General features: G+C 41.1%; 1 protein-coding gene across 2 annotated transcripts in view; it reads left to right on the plus strand.

Moving 5' to 3' along the window:
• Nucleotides 1–24,263, plus strand: part of NPHP3 (nephrocystin 3) — a 53,378-nt gene that overhangs the window by 23,533 nt on the left and 5,582 nt on the right. The window contains exons 16-26 of one of the 2 annotated variants that reach the window (XM_077811162.1): nt 1,535–1,673; nt 4,946–5,110; nt 6,416–6,513; nt 7,379–7,501; nt 8,199–8,388; nt 8,549–8,790; nt 10,310–10,385; nt 14,130–14,257; nt 20,109–20,349; nt 22,651–22,776; nt 23,656–23,771. In XM_077811162.1, coding sequence (XP_077667288.1) covers nt 1,535–1,673; nt 4,946–5,110; nt 6,416–6,513; nt 7,379–7,501; nt 8,199–8,388; nt 8,549–8,790; nt 10,310–10,385; nt 14,130–14,257; nt 20,109–20,349; nt 22,651–22,776; nt 23,656–23,771 — 1,644 coding nt within the window. The remainder of the gene's footprint in view (nt 1–1,534; nt 1,674–4,945; nt 5,111–6,415; nt 6,514–7,378; nt 7,502–8,198; nt 8,389–8,548; nt 8,791–10,309; nt 10,386–14,129; nt 14,258–20,108; nt 20,350–22,650; nt 22,777–23,655; nt 23,772–24,263) is intronic. The other variant, XM_077811163.1, reaches the window with a different exon arrangement.

A 24,263-nucleotide genomic window follows, 5' to 3' on the forward strand; every position in this document is an offset into this window, starting at 1 on the left:
ACAGGACATAAGATTTCACCCTGTAATTTCTGCAGGTGGAGAGGATTAATCCTCCCTACTGTGTCAAAGAACATAACTGAGCACAGCAACTTGTGGCTGATCTAGCACGTATTTTTTTAAAAGGCCAGCAGTCTCACTTTAGAGACTCCAAAGGAGGACGCTTGTGGTTGGTGGCTCACAATTGCTGCTTGTTCTTTATTATTTAAATATTTTATTTTTAGTTGCTGGGGACACACTTTATAAAATAAGAGTATTAATTTGGGAGGGGTTGCAAGCTGGGAGGGTTGCAAGTGCTTTGGAGGATAGCATTAAAATTCAAAATGATCTGGAGAAATCGTCTGAAGTAAACAGGATGAAATTCAATAAGGACAAATGCAAAGTACTCCACTTAGAAAGGAACAATCAGTTGCACACATACAAAATGGGAAATGGCTGCCTAGGAAGGAATACTGCGGAAAGGGATCTGGGGGTCATAGTGGATCACAAGCTAAATATGAGTCAACAGTGTAACACGGTTGCAAAAAAAGCAAACATCATTATGGGATGTATTAGCAGGAGTATTGTAAGCAAGACATGAGAAATAATTCTTCCGCTCTATTCCACGCTGATTAGGCCTCAGCTGGAGTATTGTGTCCAGTTCTGGGCACCACATTTCAGGAAAGATGTGGACAAATTGGAGAAAGTCCAGAGAAAAGCAACAAAAATGATTAAAGGTCTAGAAAACATGACCTATGAGGGAAGATCGAAAAAATTGGGTTTGTACACACTGTAACGAGAGTGATCAGGTAAGGTGAGCTATTACCAGCAGGAGAGCGGGGTGGGTGGGTGGGCGGAAAACCTTTCGTAGTGATAATCAAGGTGGGCCATTTCCTGCAGTTAACAAGAACGTCTGAGGAACAGCGGGTGGGGCGGGGGAATAAACATGGGGAAATAGTTTTAGTTTGTGTAATGACCCATCTACTCCCAGGTTTCACCACCTCCTCCTCCCCCTTCCCCCCCCCCCCACTCTCCTGCTGGTAATAGCTCGCCTTACTTGATCACTCTCGTTACAGTATGTATAGTTACACCCATTGTTTCATGTTCTCTGTGTATATAAATCTCCCCACTGTATTTTCCACTGAATGCATCCGATGAAGTGAGCTGTAGCTCACGAAAGCTTATGCTCAAATAAATTTGTTAGTCTCTAAGGTGCCACAAGTCCTCCTTTTCTTTTTACATTTCTGTCTCTTTATGTGATATGATCTTCTTCCCATTCCGTTGCCTGCTAAAGTAAAGGTATCCTATATCGCTGCTTTTTATTATTATTATTTATTTATTATTACAAAAGGGAGACTCTTATGGCATATGTTGGTAGATGTGTTCAGGTGTTAAACTCTTTGGGTTCTAATCCTGCAAGATTCTGTGCACCTCCTGAAGCCCGTAGGAGTTGAGGGCACACAACACTTCACAAGATGAAGATCTTTAATAGCTTAAATTCACTTTGTGGTTGTCAAATTTAACATATTAAAAAAGCTAATCTTGTCCATTCGCTCAGTGGTCGAAGTGCAGGAAATATTGATGAAATCCTTCAACAGTGTTTCCAATGTCAAGATACAGTATCACTATACAGACTTGTTCTGCGATCAGTTCAGGAGTCCATGCTGAACGATAAAGACAAACACCTTATGAGAGAGGTAAGCAAAAAATGCAATGGAAACTTTTGGAACATGTTCCCTTTCCTCCGGATGAGTTTCTGTGAATTAAATAAAAAGAAAGTACTTGAGGACTTTTCATTGATTCAAAGCTATAATTTATAGTTTCATAGATTATGAGGCTGGAAAGATCATTGTGATCATCTAGTTTGACCTGCTGTGTAATACAGGCCATCGGTCTTCCCTGAATTATTTCCTCTGTGAACTGGAGCAGATCTTTTAGAAAAACATCCAATCTTGATTTAAAAATTTCCAGTGATGGAGAATCCACCCCAACACTTGATAAGGTGTCCCAATCGTTAATTACCCTCACTCTTAAGAATTTACACCTTATTTTTTAATTTTGTCTAAATTGGATCTTGTTTTACTTTTGTCTGCTAGATTGAAGAGTATTCTATTATCAAGTTATGTTCTTCCTGTAGGTTCTTATAAGCTGTGATCAAGTCACCCCTTAACTTTCTCTCTGATAAACTAAATAGTTTGAGCTCCTTGAGTCTTTCACTAGATGGCATGTTTTCCAATCCTTTGGTCATTTTTGTGGCTCTTTTCTCCAATTTATCAACATCCTTTTTGAATTGTGGACACCAGAACTGGACAGAGTAAAGACAATATTAACACTACTCTTACTTGATATTCCCCTGTTTATACAACCAAGGATCACAATTAGCCCTTTTAGATCTATCAATTAGTTAGTTTTTAATCCATTTAGTTTCAGAGTAGCAGCCGTATTAGTCTGTATCCGCAAAAAGAAAAGGAGGACTTGTGGCACCTTAGAGACTAACAAATTTATTTGAGCATAAGCTTTCGTGAGCTACAGCTCACTTCATTGGATGCATTCCTCTGAAGAAGTGAGCTGTAGCTCACGAAAGCTTATGCTCAAATAAATTTGTTAGTCTCTAAGGTGCCACAAGTCCTCCTTTTCTTTTTGCAATCCATGTATTGTGTCCCATTTTGATTTTATTTTATTTTAGTTTCTTAATCAAAATGTTGTGGGGTGCAAAGTCAAATGCCTTATAGATGTCTATGTTTATTACATCAACACTATTATCTTTGTCAACCAAACCTGTAATTTCATCAGAAAACGATATCAAGTTACTTTGACAAGATCTATTCTTCATAAACCCATGTCAAGAGGCATTAATTGTATTACTCTCCTTTAATTCTTTATTAATTGAGTCCTGCATCAGCAGTTCCATTATTTTGTCCAGGAGAGATATCGGGTGGATTGGCATATAATTACCCAGGTCATCCCATTTATCTCTTTTAAATATTGTCACAAGATTAGCTTTCTTCCAGTTCTCTGGAACTTTCCCAGTGTTTCCAGAGTTACTGAAAAACAGCACCAATGATCCAGAGAACTCCTCGACCAACTCTTTTAAAACTCAAGTTTTCTGGACCAGCTGATTTAAATATGTTTGTCTTTAGTAAGGGCTGTCTAATGTTCTCTTGAGTGATTGGTGGCATGGAAAATATTTCATCATCACATGATGACTACATCATCTGTCTTTTTTTCCAAATACTAAAAGAAATATTTGTTTAAATGCTTCTGCTTGTTCTACATTATTATTAAGAATTCTACCATTTTCCTCTAGTAATGGACTGGTACCATTGTTAGGATTTCTTTTGTTCCCAATATACTTGAAAAACTCCTTCTTATTATTGTTTCTTAACTCCACTGATCATAAATTATTCCTGGTGTCCTTTTGCTTCCCTTATCAATTTTCTACAATTCTTAGCCTCTGATTTATATTCATTACCATCAGCTTCCCCTTTTTTCCATTCATTATGTACTTCCCTTCTAAGATGGGTTATTTTTTGACCAGTTTAGCCTGCCTTTCTGCATTGTGGCTTTTTCGGTAAAATGTTCTTAAACAGTTCTCTATTATCATTCACATCTTTCTGTGTAAATTCTTTCTCCCAGTTGACTAGACTCATAATTGTTTTCAGTTGTGTGAAACTGGCCCTTATTCAAGTGCCAAATATATATAGCACTAGTTTGGACTGTGTCCTGTTTTGCACTTAACATATATAATCAAGCTATGCTCACTTACACTAAGCAACTACCAATATTTAGTTCTGTGATCAATTCCTCTTTATCAGTCAAGAGAAGGTCTAATACAAAATTCCCCTGTGTTGGATGAAACACTTTTTGAGTTAGGAAATGATCATCTGTAACTTTTAGAAATTCTGAGGACATTTTAGAACTGGCCGCATGAGCCCTCCACCATATTCACTCAAATTGAAGTCCCCATAATAACATGGCTTTTTTTTGGTCTATACTTTATAGCTAGGTGCTTAAGGAGCCAGTCATTCTGTTTTCCAGTATGATTTGGTGGTCTATAGCAGACACTTAAGTAGTGCTCCATCTTGTGTCCTTCTGTTAAGATATTGATCCACAAACATTCAAGAGCCAGTATCCAATGTTTGGGTTATTCTAAGATGGAAAAAAAAATCAATGGCCGAATCCATCCTCATTGAAGTTACATGAGGAACAAATTTGTCTCAGAATGTGAAAGCAGTAATACTTAAAATGGTATTTGCAGGCAATTTTGGTGCATGTAGTTCTTGTGAGATTAAGGTATTTATATTGTACTGCATAGCGTCTCGAGCAGCTGCAATCTCTGAAGTTCCCTTATTGCTTCAACAAAACACCTTTTGAAGGGTAAAGTATGTATTTAATTTGCTGTCGTAAAATGGAAATTGACAAATTTGCGTAACAGTCTTAGTTATGTGGACCCCAAAGATGAAGAATTTACCCTTTCAATAATGTTTCCAGTCTAAATAGTCCCTATTTTTGAAACCAGTTACTGTATTAAAGAAAGACTACATAAATATTTTTAGAATACTTGGGTAACAATGTTCATTAGAGACATGGTTTTGTATATTTTTGGAAAGATTTCTGACGTCATGCCATGTTGGGTCCAATGCTGCCTTTATTTACTGCAGTATAAATCTTGAGTCATTCCACTGAAACCAATAAGATTGACTCCAGATTGACACCAGTGTAACCTAGCAGAGTTTTGCCTAAATTATACATCCATAACTTCATCTTTAGGTGGAACTAATTTGTGAAGCCTGTTTTTCACCCCACCCTCGGTAACTGTATGATGTACTTTGTGTACTAAATGTATCAAGGAAGCCTATATTGTGTTTTAAAACCTAGCATTCAGTATTTGTCTTGGGATTCAGTATACCTGAGTTACTCAGTGAGCAGTTGTTAAATTTATTAAAGCATTATTTTTTTGGCTACACAGGTTCTCTGTCTCATCAGTGTTAGCCACAATGGAGTGAGTGAATCAGAACTGATGGAACTTTATCCCGAACTATCCTGTGCCATGTTAGCCTCTCTAGTTCACAGTCTGCACAAGATGTGTATGCTGACATATGGCTGTGGTTTGCTAAAGTTTCAGCACCTCCAAGTAAGATTCCGTACATTTAGACATATGCAAATAATACTCCACTAAATTAGAAATATTTTGCCAAATTCTGCTCTTAAATACATCGGTGTAACTCTAAGAGTAACTTTGAATCCACTTATGTTTCTCTAGATTTACAACAAGGTAAATCAAAGCAGTATGGCCTGCTGTCTTCCTTTAGAGATACAAGCATACTATATAAATCTGTTTAATTTTGTTATGTAACCGTCATTGACTTAGTCAAGAATTAAGGCAGGCACCAAAAAAAGACACTTTGTAGACTATTTGAATGGTTGCAAAGCCATGCTAAGTGTTGTATTTTTTCCCTCCTTGGAATAAAAAATTCATTGCTTCCAAGGTCCAGGACCAGTGCTTTATTAAGCCCTGGACCAGTGCTAAAGAGCACTGCTGGTCTAAATATTGTGACCATTTTTAAGGTCTTGAGAACCAACAAGACTAGAAATAAATGATGTACACCATGGAAAGTGGGAGATCCGAAGTTGCCAGTTATACATTAATTTCTAGCCCTGGTGGTTAACTAGATATCAGCCTTCAAACTACATAATTTTGATTATATGCATGTCTTCTCTCCCACTTTTTCTCCCTTCAGTTCTGATCTGATATCAGTGCCTGCTATCTTGAGAATTCTTTCCAAGATGATCAATGTTGTTCACCATCAGCATTCAAAAGTTGCTTTTTCATTGATTGTTAACTCTAGCAGTCCTAGAAAATACTGTCTACTAAAAATCAAGCCAGAATTGAAGGGGAAAGGAGAATGCTAATTTTTAAGCAAGTGATAAATCTAAGAGCTTTAGTCTAATTTAGTACTTTGTTTATAGTTGAATGCCAACAATGTATAACTTTTAGTTTCACAAAAAGTAAATATGCATTATTAGTTGTACCTCCATTTTCTTCCCCTTTCCCAGCAAAGCCTGGGAGGCCATTTGAAAACTATGATGTTAGTGGCAACAAAAAGAGTTACAGTTTCCAAGGTAAAGGGTGAACACGAAAGACCCAATGAAATTATTGTTACTGAGAAAAATAAATATCAGGCTTCATCCTTTCCCCGCTCCCTCTCCCACATGATGGTATATTTCCTCTTCTTAAATACCTTGGGCCTTTGTAGCTTCTCTTAACTCATTTTGTTTAAAATTGATTTGCTTTCAAGTTGAAGATCCCTTTAGCAAAAAAAGATTTTTAAATTCCTCAGCACAGGATTCTTGTTTCCCATTTGTGTCTTGTAGGGAGCCCCATGCACTGTTAGTATGTAACAGACATATATTGATTACTATAACTCTTCTTTTCCAGGCTTGGGAAACGGTGCAACTAGAATACATGGAAGAAGGTCAAAAGATTATTTCTACTTACCGAGAAAAACTAATAGACTACTTCACCATGCAGCTAAGGTATTTCAGAACTCCTCAGAACACAAGAAATGTTATAGTCTTTACAGCGGATATTTCTTACTTTCTTTCAAATGGTTTCTCTGCCTAATTCATTGAAGCAGTCCGTTACTGTGTAACATTAAACCTCATCCTGTTCAGTTCAGATTATTATTGATGCAGCCACTTCTATTCTAGGCATAGATTCATAGCTGCTTCAGACTCTACCTGAAGTGTACCCACTGTGGGCTTTGGAGCACAGTTCTCTGCACTTCAGTACTTGCAAGGACCAAAACAGTGTTGGGCTATGGAAGACATGGGCATGGGGCCAGTGAATCAGTGGCCATACTAATCTGCCATGGAGGGGGGGACACAGAGGAAACACAGGTTCTATAGGCCTGAGAACATAGGAGCAATCTATGGTGGAGGAAACAATACCTTCCTCAACTGTCATGTCAACTATTTGGGCACAGAGCCTAGAAATTCAGGCTACGCACAGGGTACAGGGTTTACCATTTTGTAAAACTTCAGTTTGCATGAAAACATGTCAGTAAACGAGGGTGTGTCTAAAGATAACTTGGGGACATTTTGCTTTTGCATTACCCTGGGTTTCTTGAGTTTTGTAGATCTGTTAATATTGTAAAGAGTCAAAGACAAACTTTGGATCTTTGATTCAAGCTGTGGTTAATAGTTTCATATTATAGACCTCCTTTTCACAAAAAGCGGGTGGGAAATTGCATACACAAGTCAGGTAATTGGTGATATAAGAGATGCTAACTGGTTGTTTGTCCATGTAGTTGTATGACTTACTATTTTCCAAATCAAGCCCTATAATTTTAAATGTTAGGAATGGAAAGGGATTTTATTTTGTTTGCTTTTCTTTCATTAGTCAAGGCAGAGTGACTTGGAGAAGTGCAGATGAACTTCCTTGGCTTTTCCAACAAGAAGGCAACAAGCAGAAGCTACACAAGTGTCTCCTGAACCTCTTTGTATCTCAGAATCTTTACAAAAGGTAAGAGAGTAGCCAGGGCCTTCGTATGTATAAACATATTGAAATGGTTTAGTGTCAAGTTAAAGGCATGAAATAAAGTGTCTTTAATGTTTTGTTTAAAAAATAAATAATAGAAATGATAAAATGCACAAATATGGGAAGAAATTAAACTAGACCAATACCAATATGTAACCATATAGCAGGGATTGAAAGCTGGCTGAAGGGTGCTAAGAAATAGCTAAGTATAAAGTTATACGGAGATATCTAGTGTAATACCACTTATGGGATATCCTGCCTGGCTGCCCGGTTGCAAAGCACCCAAGGCATGGGAACCAGTGCTGTTCTGTTGCCTATCCCTTTTGTGCAGCTAGGTATATCCCTGTGTAGCGTGAACCCTGCTCGTTGGTGCTCTGAGCATGGTAGTGTGTAGGTGTGCATGGGGGTGGGGCAGTGAATCCACTGTCATGCAGAGACCCTCTGTCCTTTCACTGCTGCACAGTTGGGAGACCAGTAAGGTGCTGCATGGGTCATTCTGACTGCTGGACTACAGTAGCCTTCACAGAGCCGCTTTGCAGCCACTTTGCAGCATGAGGGAAAATTCCTGATGTGCATATTCCCCCTTCCTTAGACCCTGCCATCCAGCAGGGTAGCTGGTTCTGAGCACTGAGATTTGGTGTTCTGTATTTTACTTCTTACTTATTTTTTCTTGTTAAAACAGGGGGCATTTTGCAGAATTACTGAGTTACTGGCAGCTTGTCGGAAAAGATAAGAGTTCAATGGCAGCAGAGTATTTTGACTCTCTAAAGCAATATGAGAAAAGCTGTGAGGGAGAGGAAAATATGATCTGTCTGGCTGATCTTTATGAAACTCTGGGACGTTTCTTAAAAGATCTAGGTCTTCTCAGCCAGGTAAGTGCATCTAGGAACCAAAGGGAATACCATGTAACAGCAAGCAAGCAAGGAATTGAAGCAGAGCATAGTATGTGCTTGATAGGATGTTTTGTATTGCAGTGTTTTTTTGTACATTATCTTACCTGCTCTAGTCACAGTCTCAACTCTTTTATTACAGGCAGTTGCTCCTCTGCAGCGTTCTCTGGAAATTCGGGAGACTGCACTGGATCCAGATCACCCAAGGGTAGCACAGTCCCTCCATCAGTTAGCAGGAGTTTATGTGCAGTGGAAGAAGTTTGGAAATGCTGAGCAGTTATATAAGCAGGCTCTGGAAATCTCTGAAAATGCTTATGGGGCTGAACATCCCAGGGTTGCTCGGGAACTGGATGCACTTGCAACATTATACCAGAAACAGAACAAGTAAGATTAATCGTATTGGTGATTTCCTGGATTTGTCATAACATGCAAGTCTTTTGAGGTTGTTACATTGTCTGTCTGTTTCTACGATTACACGTTTTAATAGATTTAACTTCCTTTTGATGCATGTGCAGAACTGTTATTAATATTAATGAGAACTATGTGCTTGTTTCAAGAGGAGGAGGAGACCTTTTTTGGGGTCTAGAAAAAGATTAGTAAACATATTTGTGCAGTATTCAAATATATAGTTATAACAAAGTAATGTTTTTTAAAAATGCCCTTGTATTGGTACAATTGTCACCCTCGCAAAATAGTTGTGAATACTTACCAGCCCAAACACAGGAGGTAGGTAACTGATGATAACAGGGAAAAATATCTTAAGGATATTTTACTTGTCCATCAAAAACAAATTACTAGCTCCAGGCAAATGTGTAGGTAGAATTTACAAGTCCGGTTGCAGATTTCTATAGGTTCTCCGAAGGATAAATGTATCCAAATTCTACTTGTTTTATTTTAACACCGTGTCTATGGAGTAGGGAAGACTTACATACGAGCAAAATGATTTATCCTTAATACTTAATGCACGTGGATTAAGTGACCTTTCCAATGTGACAGTAAGTCTCTGGTGGAGCCAAGAACAAAACCCAGATCGCCTTAGTCCTAATCCAGTGCCTTAATGACAAGACCATCCTTCTTCTCCAATACATACTTCAATATACTGAAGATATCCTGACACTTCTTATGAGGCAATTCCTTTCCTAGTGCTCATTGCAAGTAGCTTAGTGATATTGGGGGAAGTGGGAGGAAGAAAGGGAAGGAGTCCTCTTCCGGGAAATGTACTTAAGTGTAACACTCATTCAAAAAGTCCTTTGGTACAGTTTGTACTGTTGACTCTGCAGATCAAGCTCCTATACTTGCATGTAATTCTAGAGGAAACTGCCAAAATTCTTCTCTTTCTTCTTCTGCAAATTACTCTCTAACCAAACCATAGAAAACCAAGACTCTGAGTCCTTACCCTCTCAGTTGCAGAACGCACTCTAGATTTGTATCCAAACTCACCCCCTCTTTCTTGGAGATTTTCTTTTAAGGGCAGTTGCAATAACATAATAGTTCAGCCTAAATTTCTCCTTCAAACTAGGAAGTTTCTAGCACTGCCTTTAGAGTTTTTGTCTTACTCGCCAGTTCTCTCTACGCAGAAAGCAACTTGAATCTGTTTATATTTGGGGTGGAATTAAGACATGCTATCTACAACTAGTCAGCATTTCTATGCAGGATTTCAATGCCCGCTAAGAGGGAGGGGTAACAGAAGAATCTTGCTACCCTGTTAACACTCCTAACGCAGTCATAAGTATTTTGCATACTTCTATCTTTGACAAAAAGTGCGATTTTCAAAAGCACCTAGGTGACTTTCAGGGGGACTTGTGCTCTTAAGTCACTTAGGTGGCATTTTGAAAATCTAACCCAAAATGTATATCGTTGCCATGTATGGTGTTCTTCTAACATTTTAAATAACTATTTTCAGATATGAACAAGCTGAACAGCTGAGGAAAAAATCCTTTAAAATGCGACAAAAAGCAGCAAGGCGGAAAGGCAATTTGGTAAAGATTTGATACTTAATCAAAATAGGGGCTAGCTGTGGCTTTGTTGTATGGATGATGAAGTGTGTTTGTTTGAGGAGGTGTTCTGAAAATCTGATGCTTAAGTGCTTTTGATAATTGAAAGTTTGCCAGCTTAACCACTTTAGGAGCAGCACTGATATCTGCTCTTTCAACCTCACTGGAAATAAAGGCGGATAAGTACAACTGGAATATAGTAGTGAGTGATGGAGAATAAATAAGTGGATATAGAAACCCTCCAAATATCAGACTTTGGGGATTCAGATTTCATGCTGAGACTATATGTTGTTGAAAGGAAACTAGAGAAAGTGCTCTATAGGAGGTAACTGAGGGCCTAATTCTACAACACTACTGTGCATAGTGCCTACTACCGTAGATAACAGTGTCACACTGGTGACAATGTCAGTAACCACTATATTTGGTAGTGGTTTAAGGATGAAGCCCTAAGCGTATACTCCCTCCTTAGGGCACTTCCATGGTTTTTTTTTTTACTCTTTTTTTTTCTTCTGTTTCTCCTGCCATAAAGCTCCTAGGGGAATTCTAGTTTTAGGTTCAGTCTCTGCCTCATAGAGGCAGAGAAGCACCCATAGTACAAGAACTCTGCTAGGAACTATATAGTTGAAGCAACATAAAGAAAAACAATGGAAATGTCACTCTTCCCACCACAGTTATTTAAAGAAAAATAAAATCTGTTCATGGGGATTTCACTTTGTCAACTTTCATATTGATTTCAGTTACACAAACATTTTTTATTAGAACTATTAGTGTGGGCTGGGGGTGTTATCAAAGAGGTCTCTGAAGTATCTGATCACACTTTTTACTCTCACTCCACATCATTTATGACAAGTATTGCCATACGAAGCCTTTCTATGAAGCTTTACAAAATCCTTCAGGAATATTTTTATAAAGGTTTGATACGACATCAGCTTGAATTCCATTTTGAGTTCTTAAGACCTAAGAAATTAATTGAAACAGATTGTTTGGACTGAAAAATTTAAGAAGACTAGAACATATTGTAAAGGGAAGGCAAAACCAGAGCATAGCAGATAGAGGATGTTGTGACAGGGTCGGGCCAGAGGGCTATAGGAGAGTAATAGAAGGCAGATATATTAGCCCCAGGCTAAGTAGGTCCCTTTTCCCTGGGTAAGGTAACAGGGAAGGTTCCAGAACAATCAGGAACCTTCTGGAGACAATTAAGACAGGCTGATTAGAACACCTGCAGCCAATCAAGAAGCTGCTAGAATCAATTAAGGAAGGCTAATCAGGGTACCTGGGTTTTAAAAAGGAGCTCACTTCAGTTTGTGGTGTGCATGTGAGGAGCTGGGAGCAAGAGGCACTAGGAGCTGAGAGTGAGAACGCGGACTGTTGGAGGACTGAGGTGTACAAGCATTATCAGACACCAGGAGGAAGGTCCTGTGGTGAGGATAAAGAAGGAGTTGGGAGGAGGCCATGGGGAAGTAGTCCAGGGAGTTGTAGGTGTCGCACAGCTGTTCCAGGAGGCACTGTAGACAGCTGCATTCCACAGGGCCTTGGGCTGGAACCCGGAGTAGAGGGCGGGCCCGGGTTCCCCCCAAATCCTCCCAACTCCTGGTCAGACACAGGAGGAGTCGACCTGGACTGTGGGTTCAGAAAAACAGCCAAGCTGAGGGCTGCCGTGAAGCTCCAAGGCGAGCAAATCTGCCAATAAGCGCAAGACCCACCAAGGTAGAGCAAGAACTTTGTCACAATATATAGAGACATAAAGGGTAACAAGAAAACATTCTACAAATACATTAGAAGCAAGAGGAAGACCAAGGACAGGGTAGGCCCGTTACTCAATGTGGGGGGAAAATAACAGAAAATGTGGAAATGGCAGAGGTGCTTAATGACTTCTTTGTTTCGGTTTTCACCAAGAAGGTTCGTGGTGATTGGATGTCTAACACAGTGAATGTCAGTGAAAATGAGGTAGGATCCAAGGCTAAAATAGGAAAAGAACAAGTTAAAAATTACTTAGACAAGTTAGATGTCTTCAAGTCACCAGGATTTGATGAAATGTATCCTAGAATGCTCAAGGACCTGATGGAGGAGATATCTGAGCCATTAGCGATTATCTTTGAAAAGTCATGGAAGACGGGAGAGATTCCAGAAGAATGGAAAAGAGCAAATATAGTGCCAATCTGTAAAAAGGAAAATAAGGACAACCCGGGGAATTACAGACAAGTCAGCTTAACTTCTGTACCCGGAAAGATAATGGAGCAAATAATTAAGCAATCAATTTGCAAACATCTAGAAAAGGTGTTAAGTAACAGCATGGATTTGTCAAGAACAAATCATGTCAAACCAACCTGATAGCTTTCTTTGACAGGGTGACAAGCCTTGTGGATAGGGGGAAGCGGTAGATGTGGTATATCTTGACTTTAGTAAAGCTTTTGATACTGTCTCACATGACCTTCTCATAAACAAACTAGGGAAATGCAACCTAGATGGAGCTACTGTAAGGTGGGTGCATAACTGGTTGGAAAACCTTTTCCAGAGAGTAGTTATCAGTGGTTCACAGTCATGCTGGAAGGACATAATGAGTGGGGTCCCGCAGGGATTGGTTCTGGGTTTGGTTCTTTTTAATATCTTCATCAATGATTTAGATAATGGCATAGAGAGAACGCTTATAAAGTTTGCGGACAATAACAAGCTGGGAGGGTTCCAAGTGCTTTGGAGGATAGGATTAAAATTCAGAGTGACCTGGACAAACTGGAGAAATGGTCTGAAGTAAATAGGATGAAATTCAGTAAGGACAAATGCAAAGTACTCCACTTAGAAAGGAACAATCAGTTGTACACATACAAAATGGGAAATGACTGCCTAGGAAGGAGTACTGCAGAAAAGGATCTGGGTGTTATAGTGGACCACGAACTAAATGAGAGTCATCAGTGAAACGCTGTTGCAAAAAAAGCGAACTTCATTCTGAGATGTATTAGCAGGAGTGTTGTAAGCAAGACACAAGAAGTAATTCTTCCGCTCTACTCCGCACTGATTAGGCCTCAGCTGGAGTATTGGGCGCCACATTTCAGGAAAGATGTGGAGAAATTGGAGAGAGTCCAGAAAAGAGTGACAAAAATGATTAAAGATCTAGAAAACGTGACCTATGAGAGAAGATTGAAAAAATTGGTTTGTTTAGTCTGTAAAAGAGAAGGCTGATGGGGGACATGATAACAGTTTTCAAGTATGTAAAAGGTTGTTTCAAGGAGGAGGGAGAAAAACTGTTTTTCTTAACCTCTGAGGATAGGAGAAGCAATGGGCTTAAATTGCAGCAAGGGTGGTTTGGGTTGGACATTAGGAAAAACTTCCTAACTGTCAGGGTGGTTAAGCACTAGAATAAATTGCCTAGGGAGGTTGTGGAGTCTCCATCATTGGAGAGTTTTTTAAGAGCAGGTTGGACAAACACCTGTCAGGAATGGTTTAGATAATACTTAGTCCTGCCATGAGGCAGGGGACTGGACTAGATAACCTCTCGAGGTCCCTTCCAGTCCTATGATTCTGTGATTTCACGGAGGCATACTGGGTGTAATTCACCCCCATGCACAGGACCAACAAAAGGCCTATGCAACCCTTAATTCTCATAATAGGGCTTACATGGGGTCTATTTGGCACAAAGGCCTTTTGTTGGCCCTCTGCATGGGGGTGAATTTCAGTCGTAGATGTTAAACTTTTGATGCTGATGGACTTTCGTTACCTTGTGCTTTGCTTTAGTTTGGATTTGCTCTTCTACGTCAACGAGCCTTGCAGCTGGAAGAGCTCACGTTAGGCAAAGACACACCAGATAATGCTCGAACCCTCAATGAGCTTGGAGTTCTCTATTATCTGCAGAATAATCTTGAGTAAGTAATGTTTGTCACACAGTCATAATTCCCTCTCTCTTTTTTATATCTAATGAGACACATTATATGGAACCACATGAAAAATTCTTAGTGATAAGGCTAAACACTCTCAAATACTAAATACAGTCCAATTTCTTTTATGGTTTTCTATTATGAAATTAACTCATAGTATCTGAAGTCTGCTGTACAGTGAGTGTCATTGGCATCTGGATATTTACCACATCACTGTTTTAGAACTGATGTACTACTACATTAAATTTAACTATCACTAGTTGTAAATATATGGGATATTTTTATGTTCTCTCTACCATGGTTCTCTGTTACATCAGACTCTTTTATAAAATTCTCATTCTAACAGGAAGGTTTTTTTTCTTTTATAGCATTCAAAATGTCGGTCCTACAAGGAAAGTAATGAATAAATTGCACATATATATTATAGGTGAGATCCTTGCCCCTGCTCTGATTCCTTTATGATGTGCAAAAGGGCCAGAGCAGCATAAAGAGGCACCAAAAGCTACGTAACTGGCCAGGAGAGAATTCCCCTAGCACAGGGGTCAGCAACCTTTCAGAAGTGGTGTGCCGAGTCTTAATTTATTCACTTTAATTTAAGGTTTCACATGCCAATACTACATTTTAATGTTTTTTAGAAGGTCTATCGCTATAAGTCTATATATTATATAACTAAACTATTGTTGTATGTAAACAAGGTTTTCAAAATGTTTAAGAAGCTTCATTTAAAATTAAATTAAATTAAAATGCTGATCTTACATCGCCGGCCCACTCAGCCAGCTGCCGGCCTGGGATTCCGTTCACCTAGACCGGCAGCGGGCTGAGCGGGGCCTGCGGCCGGGACCCCAACTGGCAAGGGGCCGGCAGCCAGAACCCCAGACCGGCAGCGGGCTGAACAGGGCCAGCGGCCGGGACCCCAGACCAGCAGTGGGCTGAGCGGCTCAGCCTGCTTCCGGTCTGGGGTTCCATCTGCCAGCTCCTGACAGCCAGGGTCCTGGCTGCCGGCCCTGCTCAGCCCGCTGCCGGTTTGGGGTCCTGGCCCTGTCCACATAGAGTAGGTACCTACTTTCTCCCTGGTTCTGGCCCATTCTCTTCCTCTCTTTGCACTGAGATGAGGGTGGGAGTGCACTGAGAACAGGGCTGGGGATGAAGGAGCAGGCTGGGGGTTAGGGTGCAGGGTCTGACCAGGAGCTAGAACGAGGGAGGGGGCTCAGGGTTGGGGCAGGAGGTTTGGGTGTGGAGCACTTACGTGGGCAGCTCCCATTTGGTGCGAGGGGTGCAGGTGGGAATGTGGGGGTGTGTGTTTGTGCAGGAGCTCCCGTTTGGTGCTCAGGGTGGGGGTGGGGATGGGGATGTGGGGGGTGCAGGGGTGAGGGCACGGGGCTGGGGTGTGTGGGGCGTGCAGGGGTCAGGGCAGAGGGCTGGGGGGCTGTAAGGGGCGTGCAGAGGTCAGGGCAGAGGGCTGCGGGTGTGGGCTGGGGTCGTGGGAGTGCTCCCAGCCCCCTGCCCTGAGTGGCTCACGGCAGGGGCTGGAGGGGATATGCTGATTCCACCCCCTTCCCCAAGTTCCCCGGAGCAGAGAGCGTGCTGCGGCTCCGCTTTTCCCTCTCCCCCTCCGTAGCAAGGGCTGTCAGCTGATCGGCCGGAGGGAGGGAGAGAAGGAGGGGCAGGAACCCTGCACACTGGGGGAAGAGGCGGCGGGACAGGGAAGCTTGCCTGCCCTGCAAGGAGAGAGCGGTGGACAGAGAAGAGTGGGCCGGGCCAGGCAGGAATTTTAATGGCACGCTGCTGTCCTCGGCAGACAGCAGTGTGCCATTTAAAATTGGCTCGCGTGCCATCAGTTGCCGACCCCTGCCCTTGCACAAGAAAAGCAGAAGACATGTATGAAACTGTGTCCCAAGGACTGCCTCACAAGCCCCAGTTTAGAGGGTGTGATGTGTCAGGGCCAGAGCCCTGCAAGCTCAGCCCACAGAGCAACCTGCAGATGTTCTTTAACATAAGCCCCCAGAGCTGTGTAAGTTATATTGAGCGCCTCTCCGATACCTGAAGCAGCCCTGGATTGGGAGGGTACCTTAAAGCCACCTTAACTCCTGTTCTTTTTTGCTGTGCCTCTTAGAAGTGCAACACAGAATTTCACCTCAAGTCTTTAAGTCCTTTTAGATATTTTTCTTGTATCTGAATGTCAGGGCAGGTCTTCATTACCCACCGGATCAGCGGGTAGTGATCTATCTATCAGGGATCGATTTATTGTGTCTCGCCTAGACACGATAAATCGATCCCCAAACACGCTCCCTGTTGACTCTGGAACTCCAGCTCGCGAGAGGCGGAAGCAGAGTCGATAGGGGAGCAGCAGTGGTCGACTCGCCACCATCCCCACGGCCAGGTAAGTCGACCTAAGATACGCCAACTTCAGTTATGCTATTCGCGTAGCTGAAGTTGCGTATCTTAGGTCGACACCTCTCCCCTCCTCCCCCCCCGAGTGTAGACCAGGGCTCAGGATCTCAGTGGCAGAATAAAGAAGTTAAAATGCGGTGTGATTTAGAGTGTTTACATGTATAGCCACTAGTTAGTGCAAAATCCTAGTTATGAGAATTGACTTGTAACGGTTGATGCATGTATGTTATTTCTTGTTTTACTTGTCATGCAGTCAGGCCAAAGTCACTGATGATAAATGACTGATATCTGTAAAATCTGTCGTGAGATCATTGTATACTCCACCATCTGTCAGTTCATCCGCAATTTTTTCAAATACTCCCTATTTCCTGTAGCTCTTTCCTCCCAATTTAATTGGTGAGCAAAATGGCACACAGTCTTCTAGTAAAGATATCCATGAAAGTTTGTTACTGCTTTTTGAAACAGAGTACTGTGCTGTAGTTCTGAATCAACCATTAAAGAGTCTCTTTTGATAGTTTGATGCAGCTGAAGGGAATTTGTTCGTATCAACTGATAAATGTAAGCCTGATCTGTAGCCGTTATGTAGGGAGCACTTCTTTGGCTCCCACAAGGCGACTCCGGGCTTGAACTCATCTTTTGTGTATATATTCCTTCTCTCCATCTAATGTGAAACAAATATTTCCAATTTACTAAACTGACCTGTCTCAAGAATAGGGTGACATAGAACCATAGAATATCAGGGTTGGAAGGGACCTCAGGAGGTCATCTAGTCCAACCCCCTGCTCAAAGCAGGACCAATCCCCAACTAAGTTATCCCAGCCAGGGCTTTGTCAAGCCTGACCTTAAAAACTGCTAAAGAAGGAGATTCTACTACCTCCCTAGGTAATGCATTCCAGTCTTTCACTACCCTCCCAGTGAAAAAGTTTTTCCTAATATCCAACCTAAACTCCCCCACTGCAATTTGAGACCATTACTCCTTGTTCTGTCATCTGCAAACACTGAAAACAGTCTAGATCCATCCTCTTTGGAACCCCCTTTCAGGTAGTTGAAAGCAGCTATCAAATCCCCCCTCATTCTTCTCTTCCGCAGACTAAACAATCCCAGTTCCCTCAGCCTCTCCTCATAAGTCATGTGTTCCAGTCCCCTAATCATTTTTGTTGCCCTCCGCTGGACGCTTTCCAATTTTTCCACATCCTTCTTATAGTGTGGGGCCCAAAACTGGACACAGTACTCCAGATGAGGCCTCACCAATGCCAAATAGAGGGGAACGATCACGTCCCTCGATATGCTGGCAGTCCCCCTACTTATACATCCCAAAATGCCATTGGCCTTCTTGGCAACAAGGGCACTGTTGACTCATATCCAGCTTCTCATCCACTGTAACCCCTAGGTCCTTTTCTGCAGAATTGCTGCCTAGCCATTCGGTCCCTAGTCTGTAGCGGTGCATGGGATTCTTCTGTCCTAAGTGCAGGACTCTGCACTTGTCCTTGTTGAACCTCATCAGATTTCTTTTGGCCCAATCCTCTAATTTGTCTATGTCCCTCTGTATCCTATCCCTACCCTCCAGCGTATCTACCTCTCCTCCCAGTTTAGTGTCATCCGCAAACTTGCTGAGGGTGCAATCCACACCATCCTCCAGATCATTTATGAAGATATTGAACAAAACCGGCCCCAGGACCGACCCTTGGGGCACTCCACTTGATACCGGCTGCCAACTAGACATGGAGCCATTGATCACTACCCGTTGAGTCCAACAATCTAGCCAACTTTCTATCCACCTTATAGTCCATTCATCCAACCCATACTTCTTTAACTTGCTGGCAAGAATACTGTGGGAGACCGTGTCAAAAGCTTTGCTAAAATCAAGGATCAACACGTCCACTGCTTTCCCCTCATCCACAGAGCCAGTTATCTCGTCATAGAAAGCAATTAGATTAGTCAGGCATGACTTGCCCTTGGTGAATCCATGCTGACTGTTCCTGATCAGTTTCCTTTCCTCTAAGTGCTTCAGAATTGATTCCTTGAGGACCTGCTCCATGATTTTTCCAGGGACTGAGGTGAGGCTGACTGGCCTGTAGTTCCCAGGATCCTCCTCCTTCCCTTTTTTAAAGATGGGCACTACATTAGCCTTTTTCCAGTCAATCTGGGACCTCCCCCGATCACCATGAGTTTTCAAAGATAATGGCCAATGGCTCTGCAATCACCTCTGCCAACTCCTTTAGCACTCTCGGATGCAGTGCATCCGGCCTCATGGACTTGTGCTCGTCCAGCTTTTCTAAATAGCCCCGAACCACTTCTTTCTCCACAGAGGGCTGGTCACCTCCTCCCCATGCTGTGCTGCTCAGTGCAGCAGTCTGGGAGCTGACCTTGTTCGTGAAGACAGAGGCAAAAAAAGCATTGAGTACATTAGCTTTTTCCACATCCTCTGTCACTAGGTTGCCTCCCTCATTCAGTAAGGGGCCCACACTTTCCTTGACTTTCTTCTTGTTGCTAACATACCTGAAGAAACCCTTCTTGTTACTCTTAACATCTCTTGCTAGCTGCAACTCCAGGTGTGATTTGGCTTTCCTGATTTCACTCCTGCATGCCCGAGCAATATTGTTATACTCTTCCCTGGTCATTTGTCCAATAGAATGTGTGTTTGTCACGATGACAAACTACCTAGCTGTAATGGATATTGCATGCAGGGATTCTATGGGGAATCACTTTCTTTTTGCCACAGAGGGAAAATATTAAATGTGTGATAGAATAGTACCACGATAATGTAATAAAATACATAACTGTTTGATAGGATAGACACTTGAACAATTACTTCAGAGAAAGCCTTAGGCTAGTTCTTAATGTGTAAATTATAGCAGCTGAGCCTATTGTACATAAACCTATTTCTTTTACAGTCTTTGCAATTGTTTGCAAAGGGAATTCTAACTGCTACTTGCTGAATTTTTACATAGTTCCAGAGTTGGTCACCTGATCTTGCTACTTGTTTCATGAATGTTTGCTCCTGGGAGGAGTTACATTGAAGCCAGTGGGATTATTCGCATGAGTATGGGTTACTTTACTTGTATAAAAAAGGGTACAGATCAGACTCAAAAGGAATATTCACAAGGTAATGTAATATAAGAAACGAATTCTACCCAACTGACCTACAGTGCTAGCTTTTGGGCAGCTAGTAGTAGTGCTTTGAGATTGCATTTGATGCTCTAGTTAACTCTATAACTACATGCTTTCAATTAGACAGCGTGCTGTTATCTGTTGTCTGTCTTTTGTGTTTGGATATACAGGTTTTCACTAAGACTGTGTTTAAATGAGTTGCTCTGCTGTATTTGTTTCACTAGAGGCAGCTGAAATTTCTATTTGAATACAATGGCACTTCTGCAGGCACAGAAGTAACTTTCATGGTATGCACACATTTAATCTTTGGAGTATTGCTGTGTGAATTTGTTTGTAGGACAGCTGAACTTTTTCTGAAGCGCTCCCTAGAAATGAGGGAGAGGGTCCTGGGACCAGACCACTCAGACTGTGCACAGTCTTTGAACAACCTTGCAGCTCTGTACAATGAAAAGAAACACTACGATAAGGCTGAGGAACTGTATGAAAGAGCTTTAGAAATTAGGAGGAGAGCACTAGCCCCCGATCATCCCTCACTGGCTTACACTGTGAAACACCTTGCAGTACTCTACAAAAAGGTGGTAAGTATGTGTGTGCTTTGTACATCATTTAAAAATAATGTCTTGCACTTTCCATCCCAAAAGAGGCAGAGTATCAAAAAGAGTTTGGATATCAGCATCCTCCAGAAACACACTAAAAAACAAATTTAAGTATATAAATTAAAGTTCTCTCTGTTTTTGCACCTCGTAGGAGCTCTGTGGAACATTTTCCTAAAGAAAAGCTGTTCTTTAATAATGTCTTCAGTGTATTGGGCACCTACAAGCTTTTCCTTTAAATTCATTCAGACAAATTTATTCAGCCAGTATATTTACCACAAAGAAAACAACTCAGTTAGAAGACAGCATTATGGCTGTTGCCAGGAAATCTCTTCTCCACTTTCATATTTTGTGTTCCTCTGCATACTGTATGCAGCATCCTTTACAAGCATTTGTTCCAATCAACCCAGATGCAGACACCATATTTTTGGCACTTCAGAATAATTTCTCCTAATTTTTACATATGAACCCAGTCAGCCATCTAAGTATTTAAATAGAACTGGCAGCAGCTCTCTCTGTGGATATCTTGAGCCATTTCTACTTCGTTTCACTTCAGTGAAAAATAAGCAATCACTCTCTTGCTGAATACTCTATGTGGTGACAATAGTAATTTTATATTTTCAAAATACCTTATAAATATTAATTGTCAATTGTCTGGTCCGATATGAAGGGGAATCTCTGTCTATAGGAATAATGTAAACTGTGCTCAGTCTTGCGGCCAGGCAGAACGTGAACCCTAAAGTTTCCAACTGTTACACTGAAGAGTTCAAATTCAGAATAGAGTGATAGTAGATGAGAGTTTCTTTCTGCATTTTGCCATTCTTCTAAATTGGAAGAATCCTGTAAACTTATTTCTTGGCCAGACTGTTCCTGTGCTCTTGCACAAGTGCTTTTACTGCTAACCCCTCCAGCAGCATTCTGAAAGGGGTTGGGATCACATGAACTTTTCCCATTTCAGACTGCTGCAGTGGACTCTGCCAGAAAAGCAAACTGCTGCGCTTGGATGAACATAAATGAAAACACAAGGGGAGTGAGTGGAAGGGAAGAGACTAGAGTTGGAGGTACATAAAGAATGGTTAGATACTTGACCATAGACAGTGATTGACCTTTTTCACAGTTACCTCTTGATATAAAATCATAGCTGGTGGGTGTGAAGAAACAGAGAAAACTATAAACTTTACACATCCAAAACTACCTTGGACGTGTTCCTGAATTTCCATTTCATGCTAAATGTCAAACATCCATATTCCAGAAATAGAATCCCAAGTAAAAAAAAAATTAAATCACTAATTCAGTACATCCAATGAATCAGGAAGGAACATGCCTGAGAAATAATCAGAGCTAGAGACAGTACCGGGAAAGACTTAAATGGGAGTTGAAGGCACTTGGACCATTAATGATGATCAACAGGAATGGTTTATTGTAGATATTCATTAAGAGCCCAATTCTGCAAGGTTTAAGTGAACTTCAGAGGGATAAATACCATGGAGGGAGAGGAATTATTTAAGCTCAGTACCAATGTGGTCACAAGAACAAATGGATATAAACTGGCCATCGGGAAGTTTAGACTTGAAATTAGACAGCGGTTTCTAACCATCAGAGGAGTGAAGTTCTGGAACAGCCTTCCAAGGGAGGCAGTGGCGTCAAAAGACCTATCTGGCTTCAAGATTAAGCTTGATAAATTTATGGAGGAGATGGTATGATGGGTAACATGATTTTGGGAATTAACTGATCTTTGACTATTTGTGGTAAATAGGCCCAATGGCCTGTGATGGGATGTTAGATTGGATGGGACCTGAGTTACTACAGAGAATTCTTTCCTGGGTATCTGGCTGGTGAGTCTTGCCCGCATGCTCATGGTTCAGCTGATCGCCATATTTGGGGTCAGGAAGGAATTTTCCTTCAGGGCAGATTGGAAGAGGCCCTGTGGGTTTTTCACCTTCCTCTGCAGCGTGGGGCACGGGTCACTTGCTGGAGGATTCTCTGCACCTTTAAGTCTTTAAACCATGGTTTGAGGACTTCAATAGCTCAGACATAGGTGAGAGGTTTATTGCAGGAGTGGGTAGGTGAGATTCCGTGGCCTGCATTGTGCAGGAGGTCAGACTAATTGATCATAATGGTCCTTTCTGACCTTAAAGTCTATGAGCATATAGATCAAGAATTCTGAACTTTCTTCTCCTGAAAGCAATTACAACTTTTCTAAGCTCTTTATTCACAAAAAAATTATACATGCATCTAAGCCTGCTATAACTACATGGCTGGTTTCAACATTGGTTTGTTTTCTAGGGAAAGCTTGACAAGGCAGTGCCTCTGTATGAGTTGGCTGTTGAAATTCGACAAAAATCATTTGGTCCAAAGCACCCTAGCGTAGCTACTGCCTTGGTAAACCTGGCTGTTCTTTATTGTCAGATGGTAGGTTTTTCCTGTCTTCTATATTTCAGCAATTTTATATATGAAATTTAACAGCATATAAAAGGACACCGTCACGGAATTCAGAATCTCCATGTACATTTTTACAATCCAAAAGAACATATTTAGCAGGAAAATGTGATTGCACTGATTGGAATTTAGCCAGGGGTAAAAGGTTATGTTAACCCCTTCAATTTTGTAAAAGATACCATGGGATTTTTAATAAATCATATAAATCATGGCCTTTGATTTAAAACTACCATCTAAAGCACTGGTTTAGTACTGACTGAGGGAGCATTACCGACTGAAATTCTGGCACTCGTTCATGCACATTTATCAAGTGTTGTCTTGCCTAGGCTTTTAAGCTCTGATAAGACTGCAGTTGTAGACTTTATACTCTAAACCTAATATAGGTCAGAGAGAAAGAAACAAATGGATGGTAAGATCTCGGTAAATGTTTCCTTAGTATCAATAACATTAAACACTTCTACTTAATATATCATATATTGTTCTGTTATGTTGCTTGGGATCTGTAAACCTGGCTTTCAATAAGAGGTTACAGCTGATTAGCTAAAACCCAGGAATGTGTTTTGGTAGTTTATAACCTATTCATTTAGGATGAGACTTTCAAAGCCACCTAAGGAACTCTGACCCCAATTATCCTAAAATTAATGGGAACTCAGTGTGCAAATCTTTTAGGTTGCTTTAAAAGTCTCACTCTTATGTAAACAGCAATTCTTTTAAAAACAAAACATTGTTTTGGTTTAGCAAAGAAACTCAAGTCTAGGATGTGTCTATACAGTTTGCAGAAACCAAATAGTATGTGTAATACCCATTTAAACAACTGGTTTTCATTTTGTTTTCCTTCCCCCACCCAAAAAGAAAAAGCACATTGAAGCCTTACCTCTTTATGAACGTGCATTAAAGATTTATGAAGACAGCTTTGGTCATATGCATCCTCGTGTGGGAGAAACACTAAAAAACTTAGCTGTGTTGAGGTAAGGCCAGATATTTTTCTCCTGTCACCTAATATAGGGAACTGTTTCCATTAAAAAAAATTAACAAATGTGAATAATTATATCAATAGAAAATGCTTTATTAGGCAATTTGGGGGCTAAAATGTAGACAGTGTTGGTAACTTTGTTAATTATAGTAGGGCGACAGTCTGATATAATGAAGACTGGAACCTTGAGGTATATATGCACCTCTTTCCTTTGACAACAAACCTGGGGGAACTTGGATCCAGGTTTTGTCCTACCACAATCACAACTCTTCCAAGCTGTTTCAGCTTATTCCTCCACGATGCAATGCAGTTACACTTAACACAGTGAATGCAGCTGGAGTGCATGCTGATAATTCCTAGTGGCTAGTGCCAGCTCCGGCAGGGCAGAGTTAAGGTTGTATGATCCTTTACCATACCTCACCTCTGTATTTCCTTGTTTTCAGAAATTTTTGCTGAACTCAATATCCTGGAAGGGCACAGGTTAACA

This window comes from Eretmochelys imbricata, chromosome 2 (genome assembly GCF_965152235.1).
Source record: "Eretmochelys imbricata isolate rEreImb1 chromosome 2, rEreImb1.hap1, whole genome shotgun sequence".
In the NCBI taxonomy this organism is placed as follows: domain Eukaryota; kingdom Metazoa; phylum Chordata; order Testudines; family Cheloniidae; genus Eretmochelys; species Eretmochelys imbricata.